Genomic DNA, 20,300 nt, shown 5'->3' with positions numbered 1-20,300 from the left:
CAAGTGTAATCTTCCAGAGTGGGTTCTAAAGTTCTTTGAAACTTAGAAACAGGCACAGAAGGAGCGTCCTCCCGAGGTCTCTTGGGGGTAGGTTTCTCTGAAAGTGAGACAAATTTCTCCAATCTATCCATACACCCTTCAACTTTGTCTCTGGTCCATCTAGATGAGCCAGAGGGGTCCAAGGGCTCCCTATGGCGCCGAAATTGGTTTCCAATAGAGCTTGACAATGGCACAGGACTCTCTACATAGTCCCTATGAGCATCGGGATGCTGTGGCGGGTCTGCAGGCCGTTCTTTGTGCTCCGTCATCTCCTTAGACCGCTCCTTCAACCCAACTGCCGAAGCAATCCTCGCAATGCTTTCGGAGATGTTCGGCGAAGCGGGGCGACGTGCCGGTTGACTGAGGCCTAGCGGTAGATCTTTCTCCTAGCAGGGCCTTAGGGGGGCGCCGAAGCATCAGCTAAAGGCACTTCGACGGCCGCATGGGTTTTGGAGGCAGCGCCCTTTGTTTTTGAAGGTCTAGTCGCACGACGCTGCTGCAAATGCGGGCAAGGCTGCTGATCCCGAGGACCAGTGGAACCCGTCGAAATTTTCTGTGGTTTCGTTGGCGCTTTTGCCCGTTTCGATGGCACCGTCGAAACCAGGACCGAGGTTGTGTGCTTAGTGTTGCGATCTTGTACGGCCCTGTCGCCGAGTGTTTTCCGCATAGCGTGACTCGCGTCAGGCCTACCGGTGTCTTGGACGGCCGTGAGGACCCTGAAACGTCTGCCGTAAGGTCAATGGCATCCGACACGGATGCCTGGTCATCACTGGTCAACCTGTCACTTTCGGCGGGTGCGACGGTGGAGGAAGAGGATCCAGCCTGCGACATGCCATAGGCTGCCCACCGATTAACGCAGCACTCCTTAAGCCTCTTAGGGCGCAGGAGTTTACAACCCACGCACAGCGCTTCGAAGTGGCCAAGGGGTAGACAGTTGTTGCACTTGGAGTGCTCATCCTTTCAAGGGTATCGGGCCCTGCAAAAGGGGCAAAACCTAAATGGCGCCCTTTCCATAGCGAAAGGCAAAGGCTATGACCAGACCTAGGGAGCATATAGAGGGAAAGAGCAGAGACATCACTGAAAGAATTTGGCCACCCCAACCCCACTCTCCCTAATTTGTAGGCCGGCCACGTGGACTGCATTGCTGTCGGATCGCAGGCATTAAAAGTCCACCGCAGTCTTCGGCGTAGTACAGGAAGCACCGTTGAAAGGACTTTAAGGAGATAATCGACAAAGTCGATGAACAAGGTAATAATAACAATGTCTCTTATGAAAGAGCTCCACAAAGGGCGACCAGTTATCTGGGCGAAAAAAAGAAAACAATCTGAGGGACCGCGGCGCGTGAGGGATTTTGGTTACACTACACATCACGATAGGGATAGCGTTACAGACACTCCTATGCCGACGTCCCCTTTGGATCCTCGAAAGACAAGATACAATACTCCACGGTTACCACTGGATGTCGGACCATATGCACAGCATGCGATTCTAAGCAGATTAACAAGCATCAGAAGTGTCCTTTACTTTGTGTGCTCATTGAGATCTTTTAGTCACCCTCATCCCTCCCGAGACCTAGTCTTGACCGCCGCCAAGTTACCTTGATTGGTATGGCTTGTCCAGGTGGTTACCCTGTTCCAAGAAACTAGGCTGGCCTTCTGAACCTCTGCCCACCAGGTCAGAGTTCAGATATCCATCTTAACAGCAGCCCTTTTGCAGAGCTGCGTGCCACGCGCCGAAGTCTTGGTGCCTGGCTGGTTGGAACCAGCCCAGTCCAAGACGCTTGGTGTTAGAACATAAGGCCTATCCCGCACCACAGACCGTGACCTGGAAGGTGTGTTGCCCTTGGCAGAGCTGCCGGCAGCGCTGCGTGAAGGCACCCCCCCACCCTGGACATGCCGGTACTAGGGTGTTGCCCCTCGGGAGTAACCACAGGAAAAGAACCTTGCAGTCCCTCAGCACTGAAAACGGAAGGATACGATGACCCCCTCGGCTGTCAGGCCGGTAGCTGGACTAGCCTCGGTACGTGTGCTGGTACTAGAACTGAAAAGGTTCATCCCGTTCGGGTGCTTCTTTGGGAAGGAGTCACCTTCGTGGGGTGCCATGGTAACTAGAGCCCTTTCCTTCAGCCTTGAGCGGAGGTGACTTCTGGAAGAGCTCCCACCACCTAGCTAGCCTGTTCTTCAGTGCACGTGGAGTCAGTGCGTTGCACGTGGAACTACTTTCCCAGCCCTGGTCGGGGCCAAGGCAACGGAGGCAAAGGGCATGGGGGTCGGATGTAGGGAAGAGCCCCTCGCAGGCTGGACACCTGCCGGAGAGTAAGGGAACGTAGGAGTGCAGTACAGGTAGATCCTGTGATGGGTCCAAGATAGACATCTGTCTCCGGCAAACCGCAATAAAAACCAGAGGAAATCCAGGATTTAGTCATGAAACAGTGCAAAAATGTAGCTAGCAGCATTGCCAAAGATTACAAAGTGCATGGCTAAAAGGAAGCAGGGTCACAATGGCTCCATGTATACTGGCCCCAATGTCATGTTCGGTCCACATGGGCACCAAATTGTGCAAATCTGGAGACTGTGCCCCCTGGTGATGAAAAGCCTGAGGATATTTGGTGCTGGAGATAGAATATCATAGTTGAAGTATCTGGGGGAGCAAGACCATTAGAATGTTCTAGATTGCTCTTACGTTAGCCCATGATCATGAGTGTTGAAGGCATAAGATAGACATGCAATATTCTTGAAGACCGGTATTTATGAAGAGCCATTCTAGACAGATGTTTAAAAAATGAAATATTTGCACTTTTCATGATCAAAATATATGTTCTGCCTGTTCTAGCCTTTGAGTATGCATCCTATGGCCTGCATTTCTAGCCTGCACAATCAGTCACCAATAATCTCTAAGCTGCTGGTGAAATGAATAGTCAACGAAGAAGCAGCAGCCTGAGAATTAAAGTTCTTCAGGACCCTGCCTGCAGAAAAGAGGATCACTTATGTCCCTCACCTTGGAGCCCTTGAGCTTGCACAGAGTGTGCACAAGTGTCTTCAGAGTCCTTATGGGGAGTTCAGCCTTCTGCTGCTTCAACTTCTCCTTGGGAAATGCCTTCATGAAGTTGTGGATGTCTAGGAGGATCTTGTCCAAGTTGAGGTTGTTAATAGATTCAGGTAGAAGTCTCACCATTCTCCAGAGACACTGCAGAAACAACAAACATTTTACTGGAGAACAAGTATGACAAACATTACTCACAAGCAGTAGAAACATGGATAGCTTCTTAAAGTCACAGAATTATGCATGGTTCACTATCTAGCAGTTGGTAAGGAGTAGAACAACCTGTTTGATGCCTATCTTTCAGGCCTATTAATCTTTATTTTTTTTTAACATTACTCTCCTATTAAGTTAATAGCCTTCCAAATGTTTTCAAGTTTCGAAGCATCGGGGGTGGGAGGGGGATATGGGGGGGGGGGGGTCTGGGGTGGAATTTTGTAAGACTAATCTGGACATAGACAACTTGCTTGGTTGTATGTGATAATTCCACATTTTGAAGATTGAATAAAAAAAAAGTAGATTTATTTTGGCCGATTGAAAGGCCTTCAAAATACATAATTATCACATTCTACACCGCCACCGCCCCCCGCAAACCGTTCCATCTAGCTGGTGATCTCATCCCACCCTCTCCCATATCAACTCTGTCACTACGTTCAGCTTCCCTAATTTTTCAACGAAACACACGCTGCATAGGAAAACTATTAGCCCATAGAAATTAATAACCATACACCTCCGGGGTAAAAATATGTAAAGACACCACAGATCGATGCATCAGGAAACATTGTTTTTGAATAATAATTTTTAAAAAAGCACCTGGGAAGAAGACCGAAAACCGTCGCCAAAGACCATCAACAAGAAATCGCTTGAAATAGAAGATGCGCACCAACCGTTGACTTTCTGAGTGGGGATGGATGGGAGGGGAGATGAGGAATCTGTGGGAGAAGAATCCATAGAAAGAACATCACGGCAAGTAATTTCTCCTTCAATTGATTGCTTTTCTCCTGCAGATTCCTCATCTGATAAACTCCCACAGCAGTAGATTAAGGAGGCGGGCAGAAAGTTGAACCAGAAGGTTTTGCAACACTGCCCTGCCAAAACATGCATCGGCCATGCGAGCAACATCCAAACTGTAGTGCTTAGTGAAAGTATGGAGGGATGACCATGTTGCTGCGCAACAAACATCCAGAACAGGGACTTCCCTTTGCAATGCGGTTGATGCCAAAACCTCCCAAGTCAAGTGAGCCCAGATGCCTGGTGGCAATTCTTTGCCTGCAGATTGGTGTCATTCCGCTATATAGAAGATGATCCAGCGAGATAAAGTTTGTTTAGTTATAGCCAGGCCCTTGCAGGCTAAGGAAAAGGCCACGAAGAGTTGATCAGCTCATCTTAAATGGGCTGTTCCCACGATATAAAAACATAGGGCCCTTTTAGGGTCGAGATGGTGAACTCGCTCCTCTTTTGAAGGGTGTGGAGGAGGGTAGATAACCAGGAGGTCAATGGATTGTGACAAGTGAAACTCAAACGACTTTAGGAAGAAAACAAGGTCTCACCCCAAGCAAGACTTTCTCCCAGAAGAAACATAGAAAAGGTGGATTGCAGCATAAAGCCTGCAGTTCACTCAACCGCCTAGTGGATGTAATCGCCACTAGAAAGGCGGTTTTCAAAGATAAACGCATCAACACCAGATTCAGATCCCTATCTGGACAACAAAAGGAATTGATGGAAACATATTTACAAGGCCTTTCAGGAATTGTGATACAGGGATCTTTTAAAACACAGACAAGGCCTCCAAATATCCTTGGACTGGTTACCTGAAGGCCTGCTAATGCCAGTGACAGAAGGAGCTCCATAACTGTAGAGATGGGGCAAGTGAAATCTTGCGTTCCCTGCACAATGCCCAAAATCTTTTCCACAGGCACACATACAATGATCTTGTAGATGGCCCGTGTGCCGCCAGCAACACCGCCAGAACCTCCTTAGAGAGGAACCAGTCACCCCTCGAGCCGTGCATGAAGATGGAGGTACTCCGGGTTTGGGTGGCGTAGCCGACCTTCCGACTGGGTAAGGAGATCCGGCCGGAGAGGTGGGCAGATGGCTAGACCCAGAAGATCAGAGTACCAGGTCTTCCTCACCCAGTCCGGCGCGATTAGGATTATGGATGCTCGGAACCTTTTGAGCCTCCTGAGAACCTAAAGAATGACAGAAATCGGAGAGAAGGCACAGTGGAGAGGGAAGGTCCAATCCACCAGAAACGCGTCCTAGTGCACCGTACGCTGGGAATTCCCTTGAGCAAAACTGCTTGCACTTTCTATTGGACTACGTGGCAAACAAGACCACTGATGGGGTACCCCAGCAATAGAAGACCTCCTCTAGGATTTCCAGGCACGCTTCCCACGTGTTAGACAGTGCTCTGCCTGCTCAGAGCATCCGCCAAACTTTTCTGTCCCCACCAGGTGAACTGCCTAGACAGATTTGGTTCTTCAACAGCCAGAACCACAGCTGCATCACCTCTTTGCAAATGGGGAGAGCGTGCACGCCATCTTGCTTGTTGAGGGAGTGCATCGCTATTGTGTTGTCCGTCATAATCAGGACATGCATCCCCTCCAGAGAAGAAGAGAATGCCCTCAGGGCTAACCTGATGGCTCGCAATTCCAGCCTGTTGACGTGTCATCTGGCTTCCGTCGCTGATCAAAGGCATTCACCTGCAAGTCCTCACAGTGAGCGCCCCCAACCCTTCACAGACGCACCCGTGACCACATGAGACTGCTGCGGTCTGCCCGCCAGGTGAGGTCGTTCACCAAAGGTGCGCATACCTTGAGAGAAACCGAGAGCTCTGAAGTGCTGTGACCACTGACCCCTCAGGAGTAACTGTAGGGTTTGCATGCACAGCCTGGAATCTGGCACTAGAATAATACAGGAGGGCATGAGATCTAAGACGCGGAGGAAGGAAGCCGCTGGTAAAGTAGCAGGGTTCTGGATCAAGTCAACCATCTGTGCCAAACTGTTGACTCTTCGGGAGGGAAGGCCTTCACTACCAGAGTGTCTAGGAGTGCTCCGATGAACTGAAGCCTTTGGACAGGTGTCACCTGGGACGTCAAGTTCAGGGAGAAGCCCAGCCTGTGCAGTAGGAGACCGGTGTCCTCTAGATGAGGCAAGACCTGCTCCGCTGACTTCACTCTGATCAGCCAGTCGTCCAGGTATAGGAATACGTGGACCTTAGATCTACTGAGGTGAGCCGCAACTACCGACATGAGCTTGAAGACCTTTGGGGCAGAGGCCAGACCAAAGGGGAGCACTTTTAATAGATGGTGCTCGTCCCTTATGAAGAACCCGAGGAACTTCCTGTGCTTTCAATGTATCAGCACATGGAAATAAGCGTCCTGTCGATCTATTGACACCAGCCAGTCCTGTAGTTCAAAAGTGTGGAGAATTTCTCTCAACGTCACCATTCTAAATGAGTCTTTCCTCAGGAACTTGATTAAGGACCCGAGGTCCACAATGGGACGGAGACCTCCTACTTTCTTGGGCACCAGGAAATACCGGGAATACCAACCCTGATCCTCTCTGCTCAGGAGGTACCTCTTCCACAGTAGCCTTCAACAGGGCTCGCAGTTATTCCTGGAGCTCCTGTTGCGGTTGGATCGAAGGTGGTAGGGGTCTGTCTGGTGTTCTTTTTAACAAGGGCAGACAATAACCCCATCGAACAAGCTGTGAAGCCCAGGTATAAAGTAAAATTTCCTGCCACTGAGGCCAGTGCTCAGTCAACCGCCCGCCAACTGGTAAGTTCTGGGAGCAGCTTAGGAGGCTGGGTCGCTTCGCTGCTGCCCCTTAGAAGCCCCTCTGCTCCTTCCGGAGCGCAAGAAACTCTTTGGCCCTTGCCTGGCCAGTGGGCGCTGCACTTTCCTGGTATAAAGGTACAGAACTCATGTACCCCTGGAAGCGAAGCTGAAGGCAGGCTTGGATGGCTGCGCAGCTAGGCCTAAGAATCTAGCAGCGCTTTTGAATTCCTTGATTTTTTCTAAGGAATAGTGAGCCTTTTGGCCGATAGTCCAACATAAAAGCATGTCCAACAATTTTGCATGAACATTAGCCGAAAAGTCAGATGTTTTTAGGTAGGACTGTCTCCTCAGTGTTATTGCCGATGCCATAGATCGGCCCACACAGTGATGTGCAGGCCCGTACGCAGCAACTGCCTGGCCACGTCTTTCCCATGCTCCACCAGCTGTAGGAAGCCCTCGTGCATTTCACCCTCAGCGACGTACTGCGCAGTATTCTCCACTGCTGTCCGAAGACCAAACTAATATTTAGCAAAGCCAATTGCCACATTGGTGGGCTTTGAGGGCCAGACTGCCTGAAGTAAACACCTTTTTGGCAAGGGTCTCTATACCTTCTTTGCTTCCCTGTCGGGTGGAAGGAGATGGTCTGGAGGAGACTGTAGCAGCACGTATGACAAGCCCTTCCGGGGAAGGGTGTGAGGAAAGTAATGAAGAGTCTCCTCTAGTCGGCTTGTATTTTCCAGATATAGTGGAACTAACCAGGGAAATTGTACAAGGATGCTGCCAGAGTGGTCAGAGGGTCAGCAATTGCAGGGTTTAGAGGCATATACGCTCAGTTACTGGACCTTCGTCCAAAATATCAGTAAGTGCGTACTCCTGGACTGGTGTTGCTGAGGAGTACAATCCCAAGGTGTCAATGACCCTTTCTACTAGAGTCCTGAACTTGGTGTAGTTATGGGTGTAGGGCTGGCTTTGTTGGAAGTCTAGGTCTGGTGAAGTATCCAGACCACTAGCCTCATGGAAGACCTCAGCAAGTTGCAACTGGTCATGGTCCTCGAAACCACCAGTCCCACATATTGGGCCGACATCCCCTTGATCTCCCGTGTCATCGGGCACGAAAATACTAGACATGGTGAAGTCAGGCCAGGATTGAGGGGTATAAGATTTTTCTGCAAACTTTGCGCCAAAGAGTTGTCCCACGGTACAGATACGGTTGCTGTTGACATCGACAGATTTGAGATGTCGAAGCTTTGGCAGCACTTGAGGGACCCGATATCTATACCCCAGAAACTTCCTTCGATGTGGAAGGTTTCATTGACGCCGATGCCGTTGGCACCTGGGTGTGTGAGGGGTCGGCAGTACTGAGCGCCACCAACACCTTCGAAGTCTGCTGTGGGGGTCGGGAGGTTAACCGTGCCTTCTGCAGCATGCTTCTTAAAAATGTCCAACATGTAGGTTTTAAATTCCTACCACTCTTGGCAGGTAGGAGGGCCCGTCGCCGGCTTACCTCATTCGACCGATGAATCAGAGCTCCGACTATGGCGCCTCTTCTTTTTTCGGGACAAGGAAGAATGGCTCCTCAAGTGGTATTGCTTCTTCCGCCGATGTTCTTTTTCTGGGTTATGCCCCTCAGTTTCAGCCTCCGAGAACAGACCGTCTACCTTGCCGGAGATTTAGCAGGCGGTTGAACGAGCGCGAGTTTAGCTGCCCGATCGCGTAGAGATTTTGGCACATGATGAGCACTCTTTCATCCTGTGACCCGTGCCGAGGCACTAGAGACAACTCATGAGGGTCGGCGATGGACACCTTATGCCACATTCAGCACACCGGTTGAAGCCCGAAACACGGGCATCCAACCTCTTGCGAAAAGAAAGTTTTCTGACGAAAACGTTGAATGGGTCAAAGACTGCCTGTGTTTCAACGCAGCGTGTTCGTGTGCGGAGAAAAGGAACTGAAGTAGGGGGCGTAGTGAGGGAGATTATATACCACACCTGACATGTCTGGAACCGAGCAAGACCGATTGGTGGTTGAGTTGAGGTTTACTACGCCCCCATGTCGATAGTTTTCCTAAGCAGTAGAGCTGTAAGGAATATCAGATGAGCGATCAGCAGGAGAAAAGCAATCAATTGAAATACAAATCTGGGGTTGCTGATGTTACTTTTCTTCAGAGGAGAATGGCCTAACTTTAGGTGCTTAAATACCTCGCTATACTGAATACTCTAGGCCCTGGCATACAAGCGGGAGAAGGTGGGTGGTAGGTATGGAGGAAAGGGGACTAAGGAATTAGTAGTACTTTAGTCACTACAGTGAGTTACTTTAATTATTAATTCGTCCCGTGCAGGGCGATTCCACCGAACACCACCATAAGGTGGAGCTGTGACAACCTGCCTCACATCTTGGATGACGCAAAAAGGTTCTTCAGAACTGCCTGACCAAACTCTGCATCTCGCCTGGAGCTGGTATCCAGGGGAATAGTGCTTACAGAACACTGAGGGAGTGGCCCAAGTAGCCGCCCTGCTGATGACATCCCAGGAAGCAGGCCTCTTAAACGCGACGGCCTTGGCCTTAGCTCCGGCTGCATGGGCATGAATCCCCTCAGAATCTGATTTGCCCATGGCTGTGTATGCCTCCGAGATGGCCTGGACCATCCAATGGGCGATAGAAGCTTTGGAAGCCTGGGTGCCGGGGGACATGCCCCCAAACGTGATGAACAATGCATCAGACTTCCTGAAAAATTTTGACCGAGAGAGGTAGAACTTGAGAACTCTTGAGGTCCAAGGCATGCAATGCCCTTTAAGCCTCCGACTGCAGGAAGAACACCCGCAGGCAAATCTCCTGATGGAATGAAGTCACCGCCTTTAAATGGAATGGAGTCACCGCCTTGGGCAATTATTTTGGATGGGTACGCAAGATGACCGTGTCATTCTGAAACGTGGTTGAGGCTTCACATGACAAAGCCTGCAGCTCGCTGACCCTGCACGCTGAAGTGAGCGCCAGCAGTGATACAGTCTTAGTGTACATCAGTCTGATGTCCACAGAGGCCATCGGCTCAAAAGGCTTGCGCTGCAAGGAAGCCAGAACCACAATAAGGTCCCAGGAAGGGTGAAAACTGTACCAGAGGAAAGAGCTTGGACAACCCCTTAAGGTGGGCCTTAACCACCGAGTTGGCCGTTGAAAAAACGTGCTCGAGGGAATTCTTTGAGGACCCAATGGCCACCAGATAGTTGCGGCAGACATCAACCTGAACACCGGTAAGAGCCAGATGTGCAGAAAACACCAGAATGTCGTTAAGATGGGTTTCTAAACTCTGATCTGGTGGACAGAAGTTTAGGTGGCCACTGTTAGGTAAGATTTCCACAGAGCTGGTAAATCTTCCTTTCCTGGTTCAAGTCCAGAATTTTTTGCTTTTCTAGTGGGATATTTTTCACTAATACCTCAGTGAGTGGGAACCTTTTTCCACACTCACCTAATCTTTAACTCTTTTATGGGTGTCTTTTTTAAGACTCACTAGTGTCTTTTTAAAGCTATCATGTCTAACAACTTATGGGCAATAAGTGCCTGTTGTTGCTGGGTTGCCCGAGGGGCTCCCCATTTAACTTTCTTGTGCTAACCTTGAGTGAACTACAGTTCCCAAGGGAAGAAAGGATCTTTGGATCCCTTTTATATTTTATTCTGTGAAACCAGCACAGTCCACCTTATGTGGAGTGCTGGGGAGATACAATATATCCCCTTTCACATTAAAACTAACCATTCTGTTACAGTGACAAGCTTACCTTTAATGGCTGGTGGCAGTGATACCTTTTACTAATTTGATGCACCTTTACCACGGGCTGTGATCACAGCTGCAATAAAGGCACCTAAGGGTGCTCATTTTACCAAAATGGACCCGTCTTCTTTTTCTGCCATTTTAGTGTTTGTCGTTTCTTGTTCCTTCCCCTGACATCCAGGGCGGGAAATTTGTTTGAGTTTTGTCTTTGGCCTGAGTCCCCTGGACACCCCGCCCAGGCTCTAGTCAGTCTGTAAGCACAGGAGGTGGGGGAGGAGTCCCAAACTTCCCCCTCCTTTGTCTTAGGCCTTCCTTCAACTGGGCCAAATCCCAGCTGGGGGTTGGCTGTCCCGATTGGACAGCCAGACGCCCCTTTCTTGTAAAATGCGGGGAGAGAATGCAGAGGTTGTGTTGCAGTTCCTGATAAATACTGGAAACCTGGAAGCTGAAGTCATGTCGACCACTGGAACAGAAAACCGAAGAGGATGACGAAGGAAAAGTGGCAGGAATGATTTTCCAGCGGCCGGAGAGCCTGCTGTGTAACCGGAGCCTGCTGCAGCACTTCCTTCCGATCGACCTGGGGTCTCTGAAAACGACGACCCAAACCCAGAGCCTGGTGAGACCCACTAGACTCAAGACGACCTGTATTTTGAGCCATCCCACGGGTTGCTGCGACCCAGCGTTCTTGTAATACCCCCATACCCTGGGACTTCCAGCCACTGTGCGGTGCACGGTCTTCCGAATTCCGAATCTCGCCGAAACTTCGTGGGCATCCTGGTCTATCTCCAGAGACACGAATCAAGTCCAAAAAGTCCCCTCACAAGAGTGCTGGACCTTTTAAAGAACGAGAATTCAACTGCGATTTTCTGTCTTCTTTGCTCCTTGAAAAGGCGCCAAACCCGCAGAACCGCATTCAGCCGTGAGAGAAATCTTGCCTAGAGCCTTCTTCATCGATCCCTGCGGCAAAATCCCTTCTGAGGGCTTGTGTTCAGTCTCCAGGACAAGGAATCCACTGACCGGGTATTTGGCTGCAGTCCCTGAAGTTCTCCTGCTGCAATCTCCTTCATTGCTGAGGTACTGTGTTGGCTTGGGTGTATACTTACTTTAAGCCTGTTGGGATTTCTGTGTAATCCTAGGGTGTTTTCTGCGATTGGGAGGTCCCTCCTCCAGTGCACCCAGTCCCACTGCTAGAATCCTGCTACGGTGTCTTCTGTGAAGCCCCTGGACCCTCTTCTAACCCTAAAAGTAAAGTACTCACTTGTTTTCCAGTTTTCCTAAGGAAACTCTGACTTTTGCTACTAAAGAACTTATTCTAACACTGCCTGTTGGTCACTAGTCCTAGTGACCCCCCTTCTGCCACTGACAACACTCATGCCCTAAGTGAAAGACTTTGAAGGGATTGGGACTTCTGCCTAGAAAAGAAATCAATCAAGTGTTTTACTTACTTGTAAAGAGTTGGTGGGTAACTAATTATCAGAGTGAACAGTTACAAAAGTTCTTACTGATCTTGAATGTGTGATGCACTATTCTTAAAAGTATGGTTAATTGTATGAGTGTCCTCCAACTGTTGGTATCACCAGGTTAGTCCTGTTAGGATAACTGTATGAGTGTCCCCCAACTGGGTCTTGCTTCCCCTGACTTGCTGCTAGCCTGTCTTTAATAATCTACCTTAGGTTGTTGCCTACCTAGAATATCTTTTCAGTAAAGTGTGACATTGGGTTTTACTTTCCCCTTCATTGTGAAGTTAAAGTAAGTGGGTTTTACTTACCTTGTGTTAGCTGTGTGCCATCCAAAACAAGTTACAAGAGTTATTGCTTACCTCAATCTGGGGTTCCCTGATTTCCAAAGCATCTGTAATTGTATATTACATCCTTCGGTTTTACTTACCTGGTATAACTGTGTGTTGCACCTAGAAGAACAAGTTACTCTCTTACCTGGTAACGTTCTTTCGATGGGATGGTCCCACGACGTATTCCATATCCATGACAGTAATCAGCACATCTGTGGTGATTACTGTCATAGATATGGAATACGTCGGAGGACCCAATCCCCTCGAATAAGTGTTTCACTATTCACCAAAAGTATATTGTCCAGTTGACTGTTTAAGTGATTTGTTCCAAGGCACCTGCGCGCGCACCGTGAAGCACCAGAAAGCACTGTTGACTGGAGGGACCAGCTGTCTGTGTGGCTCATTTTCGTTCCTCTACTTTTGCTGCCGTGCCGCCAGGACGACGTCTTTGGAGGTGACACTGTGCTGCCTGGAGGTGATTACCTTGTGCACTGTTTATGCCCAAAACTTTTCTGGACTGATACAATCTTGTGTATGGGTATATGGACTCTTTATGGACTTTGAGGATTAGCCTTCTCTGACACATACGAGTCTTATTTAAGTAGCTTACCTTTTTTTCTTTTGTTTCTTTTCAGTGAGCGTCATTGGCTCCGTCCACAGTGTATCACGAGCTCTCTTTTCTTTCTACTAATATCACAGGTGTAGCGCACCTGCGCGCGCACCGTGAAGCACCAGAAAGCACTGTTGACTGTTCACTGTGCACAGTGCAAGGTGTATGGGGTGCTTCCTGTTACATTACACGTTCTGTGTAACATATATGGTGATTTAGGATCAGGATAAAATTGGAGGCCTTAAGCGGGTAAGATCAAATCTTGAACAAAAAAAACAAAACAAAAAAAAAGATCAACTATCCTTGTGTGTCTCCTCAGAGTTACAATCTGATCCCCTATCTGTGTGCACTGAGGGTCACAGTCTAAGTGGGTCAGAAAGTGTGTTGGAAGATGGGGAGAAAAAACAGGCCTACCAATAAAAGACATAAGAGCTGACTTTTTCAATGCCATCAGCACGCGTCGTGCTAGTTTGGCGCGGGCTGCTGCTCTTCCTCTCCCAATAATCAGTGATGAGGAAGAAGCGTTACTGCAATGTGCGCAGGACTGTTCCCCTAATTGTAAAACAATTGAAGATGCCATCGATCCTTCGCAACCACTCTTTGTAGACAAAGAAACACCTGACTTTACTGAGGGGAGGGACAACAGCATTGTGGGAGATGTAGTACCGGAAGTTCTTAATGGACAGAAAGAAAGCAGTTTCTGCTATGATCATTTTTCTGATATGCCATTTATTCCCTCGATGGAGTTTGGGCAACTACCAGCTCTAGAGGCGACTTGTGGTAATCGGGCTGCCGATAGGGAAGTGGGCTCTGATGCCATTACTACCTTAAGTATATTCAATAGACTACTCCTATTGGAACTGAGAAAACAGACAGAGGTTTTGAATAATCTAACCAAAGAATTCTCTAAATTACCTCTTTACCTAACCGATTCTTTCTCTGAGGCTCTAAATAGAGAAACCCCCGGTATTCTGGCTCAGGTGCTTAAGTTATCAAGGGACGAAACCAATACTGCCCAGGATAAGCCTGTTTTGGTGAATGAAAGAATTATTACTCCTTCCACTCAAACGGTGGGGGGGGGGATGTTCTCGCTATAAGTCCTACCAAGGAGACACAGGGTGAGGCTGGAGACATGGCCAAGGATATAAATGTTTCCTCAGAGACTCCGGACAAAGATGTCTACGAGGTAAAAATCTCCAAACGACAAAGTAAGAAATTGGCTAAGCAAAATAAGAAAAAAAACACCAATGCGGCTAGAAATAAAATGTCACAAAAATGTATGAGAAAAGTTTATCCACAACAGTTAGTCACCAAAGATGGTGCAATGTCTGTGAATCCTACTTTGATCCATCCTAATTTAGAGCCTTGCACCCAGTCAACTGCAAATATGTTGGGACGATCAACTGATGCAGAAGGTGTTCAGAGAGGTTCCTTTACAGAAGGGGAAAACACCTTGAGGGAAGAATTAAAAAGCAAATCTGATGTCATGTATCAAATTTTTAAGGGTCCCCACTCACTAGATTTTGGTAAAGGCAATGCTAACCTCAATGGCGTCTGGGGAACCAATTTTTATGAAGTTTGTACCTCTACTAATGCGCCTAAATTTGCCCAGCTAATGCACCCTGTAGTTACGAACTCTACTAGACACTTATATGAATCGAACTATGACAAACAAGCAAAAGCTAATTCTGGTCCGAAAAAAATCAGAAATGGCCATGAATACTATGCCAGGTGGTGCAGCTGGGGAAACAGACTGTAATATCAATGCTAATCATGACACGAATGTCAATGTCAGCTACGAGTCTAATGTTGGGTCTCATGGTGCCTCTGAAGAGGGTAAAGAACAAGAATTAAGACATATAATTTTGAAGGTTCTGGATGAGAATAGTATTCCTACGAGTAATTACACTTTAGGATCCAACCAACAGAGCTTGCCTCCGGGCAAGGAGTCTGTTTCTACCCAGGGACTTGTACCGAATGGGTCGATAAGAACAGATCAAGGAACTGGAGGATCTGACAAGGTGGTAAAATCTCGTGAATACGAACTTGAAAAAGGGGCACCGTTCTTTGATAATATGGGCACTGACTTGAAACAACCTGCCTTACCGGAGATACCGGGTTTGATACCAACTGTTCTATTTCAAGATCAAACTCCCATCTCATTGAACCGATCATATATTTTATCCCTTCTGGCCACTATGCCGGAACTTAGTCCGATTACCTCTGCCAACATTACTTTGGTAGATTTTATTCATACGTTTAGATATGACTACGTTAGACTTGTAATACCCTCTGCTTTGATAAGATCTGTTCTATTGAAGGAATCTGAACTGTTTCAAAAACTGGGTTTTGACATCTATGAATATAAGTCCCTAGCAGTTGTACAACAGAAACCCAGGTCGCTTGAGCAAGGGCAATTCCAATCGAGCCAAACCACCAACTCTATTGATGAGGAATCAAACCTGAATAAGCAGGAATGGAGATGGTTGGCTTTGACTCTGAGGGAATCCATTGACTCACTGAGGAAACTTGGGCAACCTCTCTAGCTCGTGCTCGTTCTTTAAATTTGTGAGCTGGAACTCACGTGGTTGTGTTAATATTTTGAACAATGAAAAATGTATGAGTTTTCTCTCACAATACGACTTTGTTTTTCTCCAGGAGACTTGGTCTAGGGAACAGTTATGCTGGGAAGGGTTTACTGTGGTCAACATCAGTGCTCGGGGTTCTAACAAGGGTCGTCCCAAAGGAGGACTATCGATAGCCATCAAACAAATTTACTCATGGTCTAAAATGGGGTAATGGCGTTTTAAACATCATTTTCTTGCTGCTGCTTTCAAATTAGATATAATCAAGGAGCCGCTTCTTATTCTTTTTATTAATATTTATTGGAATCCGAGTGAATTGACCGACGCACAACTTGGAAAGGAACTTACAAAACTGGGAATGATTATTGAATCTTGGCGTGAGACAAATCAGGGAGGTCAAATTATTGTGGCTGGAGATTTGAATGCTAACTGTTTGTGTGAACCGATAGTGGGGGATGAAATGTTGGCTAATGTGGAGCAGCTTTTACAGAAAGGTGGCTATGGTATCCTGCGTGGTAGACTATGGATGCATTTTGCAGAATCCCTGGGGTTAGAACTTCTAAGTGGGAGCCAGCATACCTGGAAAGCCAGGGGTCTAGAATCCACCTTGGACTATATCTTTGGGTCGTCTGGTATCTTTAGGAGTGTGTATGATTTTGAGATTGACTCCAGCTCTAGCGACCATTGTTTTCTCTCATGTAAAATTGCCTTTAACTGCCCTAACCCGACGAAAGAAAAGTACACCCACGGGGTAATGATAAATCAGCAGGCAAATAGAATAAAATGGTGTGTCACAAAAAATGTGAAGTTTACAACAACTATGATAAGTGACTAATTTGCTATGACCGAGCTACACCGTGATCTCTGTTATTCTTCCTCAAACTTTTCTATATATATATTTAAGACATCATTGATAATTTTGCCCCCCGCTTAGTGACGGGGACTAATATGAAAAGAAAAATGAGACACCGTATGGACATAGTGGTCCATACTCGGAAAATATTATACAGAAAAGATCTTAGACAATTAAAGAAGGAAGCCCTTATACCTTCCGAATACAATATGAGGAAAAATAAAATCAAGCAAACCTATAAAAACTGGCACATACAACATAGATCGTTGCAAATGCAACACGACGGTGAGCTTATGCTGAGAGCTCTGCGTGGGCATGGTTGTACTAATTTCTGGCAACTAATAAATGAAATTGAAAAACCGCAACAGGAAATGGCACTGAACGTGATTGATGAGGAGGTTTGGAAGGAACACTTCTCCAAGCTATATATTGTTAACAAAACGAAACCCAATTTGATTATTCCAGAAAGCCAGTCTTGGTCTTTGAACTTTTCATCACATGATGTTACTGAAATGATTAAGAAATCCAAAAATTCTGGAGCAACGGGTCCGAACAACCTATCCAACAAACTGTTAAAAATGGACCCGATCATCTGGGGAAAAATTTTGACAAAACTGTTCATTAATATCTTAGAGACCAAGGTTATAACGCTTTCTTGGAAGGTCTCCATTGTTATTCCGGTTTTTAAAAAGGGAGCACGTATGTGACCTGCCAGCTATAGACCGATAGCGATTGCGGACCCCGAGTCCAAAATATTTGGCTCCTTAGTCCTAAAGGAATTACAAGAATAGATTGTAGAGAGATCCATTATTGATCAAAAACAAATTGGTTTTAAAAAACATATTGGAACAGACTGTGGTGGTCTAGTTTTGAAAACTTTAATAGCCAAGTCCAAGAAGAAGGGGACAAGACCACTGTTTGTGGCTTCGATGGACCTTAGTTCAGCCTTTGATCTCGTCAACAGACAACTCCTGTGGCAGAGACTTCAGGAACTTGAAATTCCTGTATCCTTACTTCATATTATTATTGCTTTGTATACTGATACAAGCTTGAAGGTTCGCTTGACTACTGAAGGTTTACTCTCAAATGCCATTATCATTCCGAACGGTTTAAGGCAGGGTTGTATGTTGGCCCCTACGGTCTTCAACTTGTATGTAAGTGGTGCCCAAACGGCACTCAGTGGTAAAGGTTTGGTATGTCCTAAAATGAATAATGTGTATTGAATGGTTGGCTTATGCTGATGATTTTCTATTATTGGATAACACAAGAATTGGTCTGCAGAGGCTACTTCGAGCTTTTGAGATATTCATAGAAAATCTGAAACTGAAAATCAATCCGGCAAAAACAATCATTGTTCGATTTGGCAAAAATAGTAAAAAGGAGAATGCATTCACTTGGTCTTGTGAAGGTAAGAGAATTAAGGCACACCCCTCATTAAAATATCTAGGCTTTTATTTTTCTGGACAGGATTCTCTAGCTTTGATAAAAAGTCAGTTAAGCCTGAAATCGGACATAGCTATCAGACAAATGAGAGTTATTGACAACAAATTCGGTAACTTCACGATGATTCCGCTACGGGATTTTTACATTAAAAAGGTCATACCTCGTTTAATCTATGGTATTGACTTATTCACTAATGAACTACATCCTCATTTGACGGCTATCGAAGGGAAAATCTGGAGAGCGGTGCTATGGTTTCTGCCTAAATGCATACCCTTAGCTCTTATCAGGTATGAATTAGGTCTGCACTCACTCTCTTCTTATGCGGTTTGGAAGAGACTTTGTCTGTGGAAAAAATGCAAAACCAGCAAGGATGATACTCTGTACAAATGTGTTTATGGTGAATTAATGAATCCTTTTATGAAAGCTTTAAAAGCTGAAAGTGAGACCTGTTTGAAAGAGCTTGGTCTATCTATGACTTCACTATGCAACAAACCTGGTAAAGTGAAGTTCAGTTTAAGGGGCACGGATTGGCAAACAACAAAAACAACAATCTCAGAAACTAAATTGTACAAATCGGCCTGCTCTATTTGGAAATGGCAGGCCGATATGGAAAATTATTTGAAAAAATACCCGAGCAAGAGGTTGCGTAGCGATTTCATGCGCTTTCGTTTTAATGTACTATCCACCAAACAAGTACTAGGTTTTAGAAATTGTCTAATTGAGGGTGATCCCTGGTGTAGATACTGCAAAATGGCTGATGTTGAAACTCTCCAGCATATTTTATTGATTTGCCCTGGTTTAAAGGCTCAGAGGATTAAATATTTCTCAAAATTTGTAGTTTCGATATATGACGTACAAAGAGATTTCATATGGCATAGAATGCTGCATGATAACTGTACAAGCTTAAAAATAGCTGTGACAACCTTTTTGAGAAACGTCTGTGACTTAAGCTAATATGGGTAAATGATTTTATTGGTTTTGATTTACACAGACTTGGATCTGAGGAAATTGTTATCTGTGTTTTTTTTTTTTAGCAAATGTATTGTAATCTAAGTTTACTTTGATATGCATTAGTTGATACAAAAAGGATCAATATGCATCCTAAGTTTGGAACTCTACTGTATCTCTTTCTTTTAAAACATGTTTTTTTCTCTTCTAAACAGTTGTTTGATAAATTGTGTGAAATTGTTTAATGATCTTTTTTACGACATTGTAAAGGTTTGTAAATAAACAAAAACAATAAAAAAAAAAGATTTGTTCCAAGAGTCACTGTACAACTGGAAGGGCCTACTGTCCTTGTATTACCAAAAGTAATCTAAAAGTAAACATTGGTCTTTTACACCCAAAGAATAGGCTGGACCTATACTAAATGTGTATAACAAGGTTTTGACTTCCCTAGAACTACGGTTAGGTGTTCCAAATAAGGTTTATACTTGGGTCTGTGTACTTTCAAGTATAGTGTTGTGTTATATTGTGATTCCATATAATGTGTTAGTACCTACTTAACCCCTAGATTTATCTGGGCCTACCTGTATGTAAATAAATCCTTTATTTTTACAATACATAGTGTTTTTGGATCATCTGTATGACAATTTCATTTGTACTGTATCTACTGCCCTCTCCCTCCTAAGATAAGCATGGCTGCTCTGTCTACGCTACCCCGAACTCAGGTGGTACAGCATTATATTAAGAGTGGAGTCTTGTACTGCCTCTGTAGAATGGTTTTGCTAAGCCGTTAGGTGGACTTCAGAAAAACTGTCCTAACAGCCACCCTAGATAAGTGGAACGGGGGAACCTTCTGGACAAGCCAGACCAATCAAGGCACCTCGACAGGCAGTAAAGACCAGGTCTCGGGAGGTGTGAGTGTGATCGTAAGCACACACAGTAATTAGCCACAGAATACTGTAACAGGTGTATATCAAAAATACATATACATTATAGGCCTTATAATAAAACCCAAATAACCAAAGTAAGAGAAAAAAAGTTACGACACAAGCTTATCACTTTGTAACATATATACAATCACTTTAGCCTAATGCGATAAAGGGGAAAACACATTCACAACCTGTAACAGAAGGGGGGGGGGGTAAACACAATTATTGCATGAGGCAGACTTCAGGATCAAAACCCTAACGTAAGCAGTACAGCCCTACGGAGTGGAGAGCCTTATCCTCGAAAGTACAGCAGTGCGTATACAATGCGCGGTCTAGCATAAGAGCGAAAGCAGCACCTCTTGAAGGGGCTGTAGCAGTTCAGGAAGGGGCTTGAGGTGATGAAAAATAAAGTCCTAATTTTCAAGCTCTTGGCAGGAAATCTAGAGGTGCCGAGAGTAGTTCCCACTACTCCAATGGGCCGAAGCGCCGTTGCAGACCTTCCAAGATCAATAAAGAAGGGGTCAGA

At 46.0% G+C, this 20,300-nt stretch overlaps 1 protein-coding gene across 3 annotated transcripts in view; it reads right to left on the bottom strand.

Annotated features, from left to right (window-relative positions):
• CKAP5 (cytoskeleton associated protein 5) overlaps positions 1-20,300 on the bottom strand; it is a 1,593,334-nt gene that overhangs the window by 249,972 nt on the left and 1,323,062 nt on the right. For all 3 annotated transcript variants that reach the window (XM_069623197.1, XM_069623199.1, XM_069623198.1), the window contains exon 39: positions 3,037-3,225. In XM_069623197.1, coding sequence (XP_069479298.1) covers positions 3,037-3,225 — 189 coding nt within the window. The remainder of the gene's footprint in view (positions 1-3,036; positions 3,226-20,300) is intronic.

Source organism: Ambystoma mexicanum, chromosome 11 (assembly GCF_040938575.1).
Source record: "Ambystoma mexicanum isolate Mex_15411 chromosome 11, UKY_AmexF1_1, whole genome shotgun sequence".
NCBI classification, from domain to species: domain Eukaryota; kingdom Metazoa; phylum Chordata; class Amphibia; order Caudata; family Ambystomatidae; genus Ambystoma; species Ambystoma mexicanum.
This window is presented reverse-complemented; position numbering and strand designations above follow the sequence as displayed.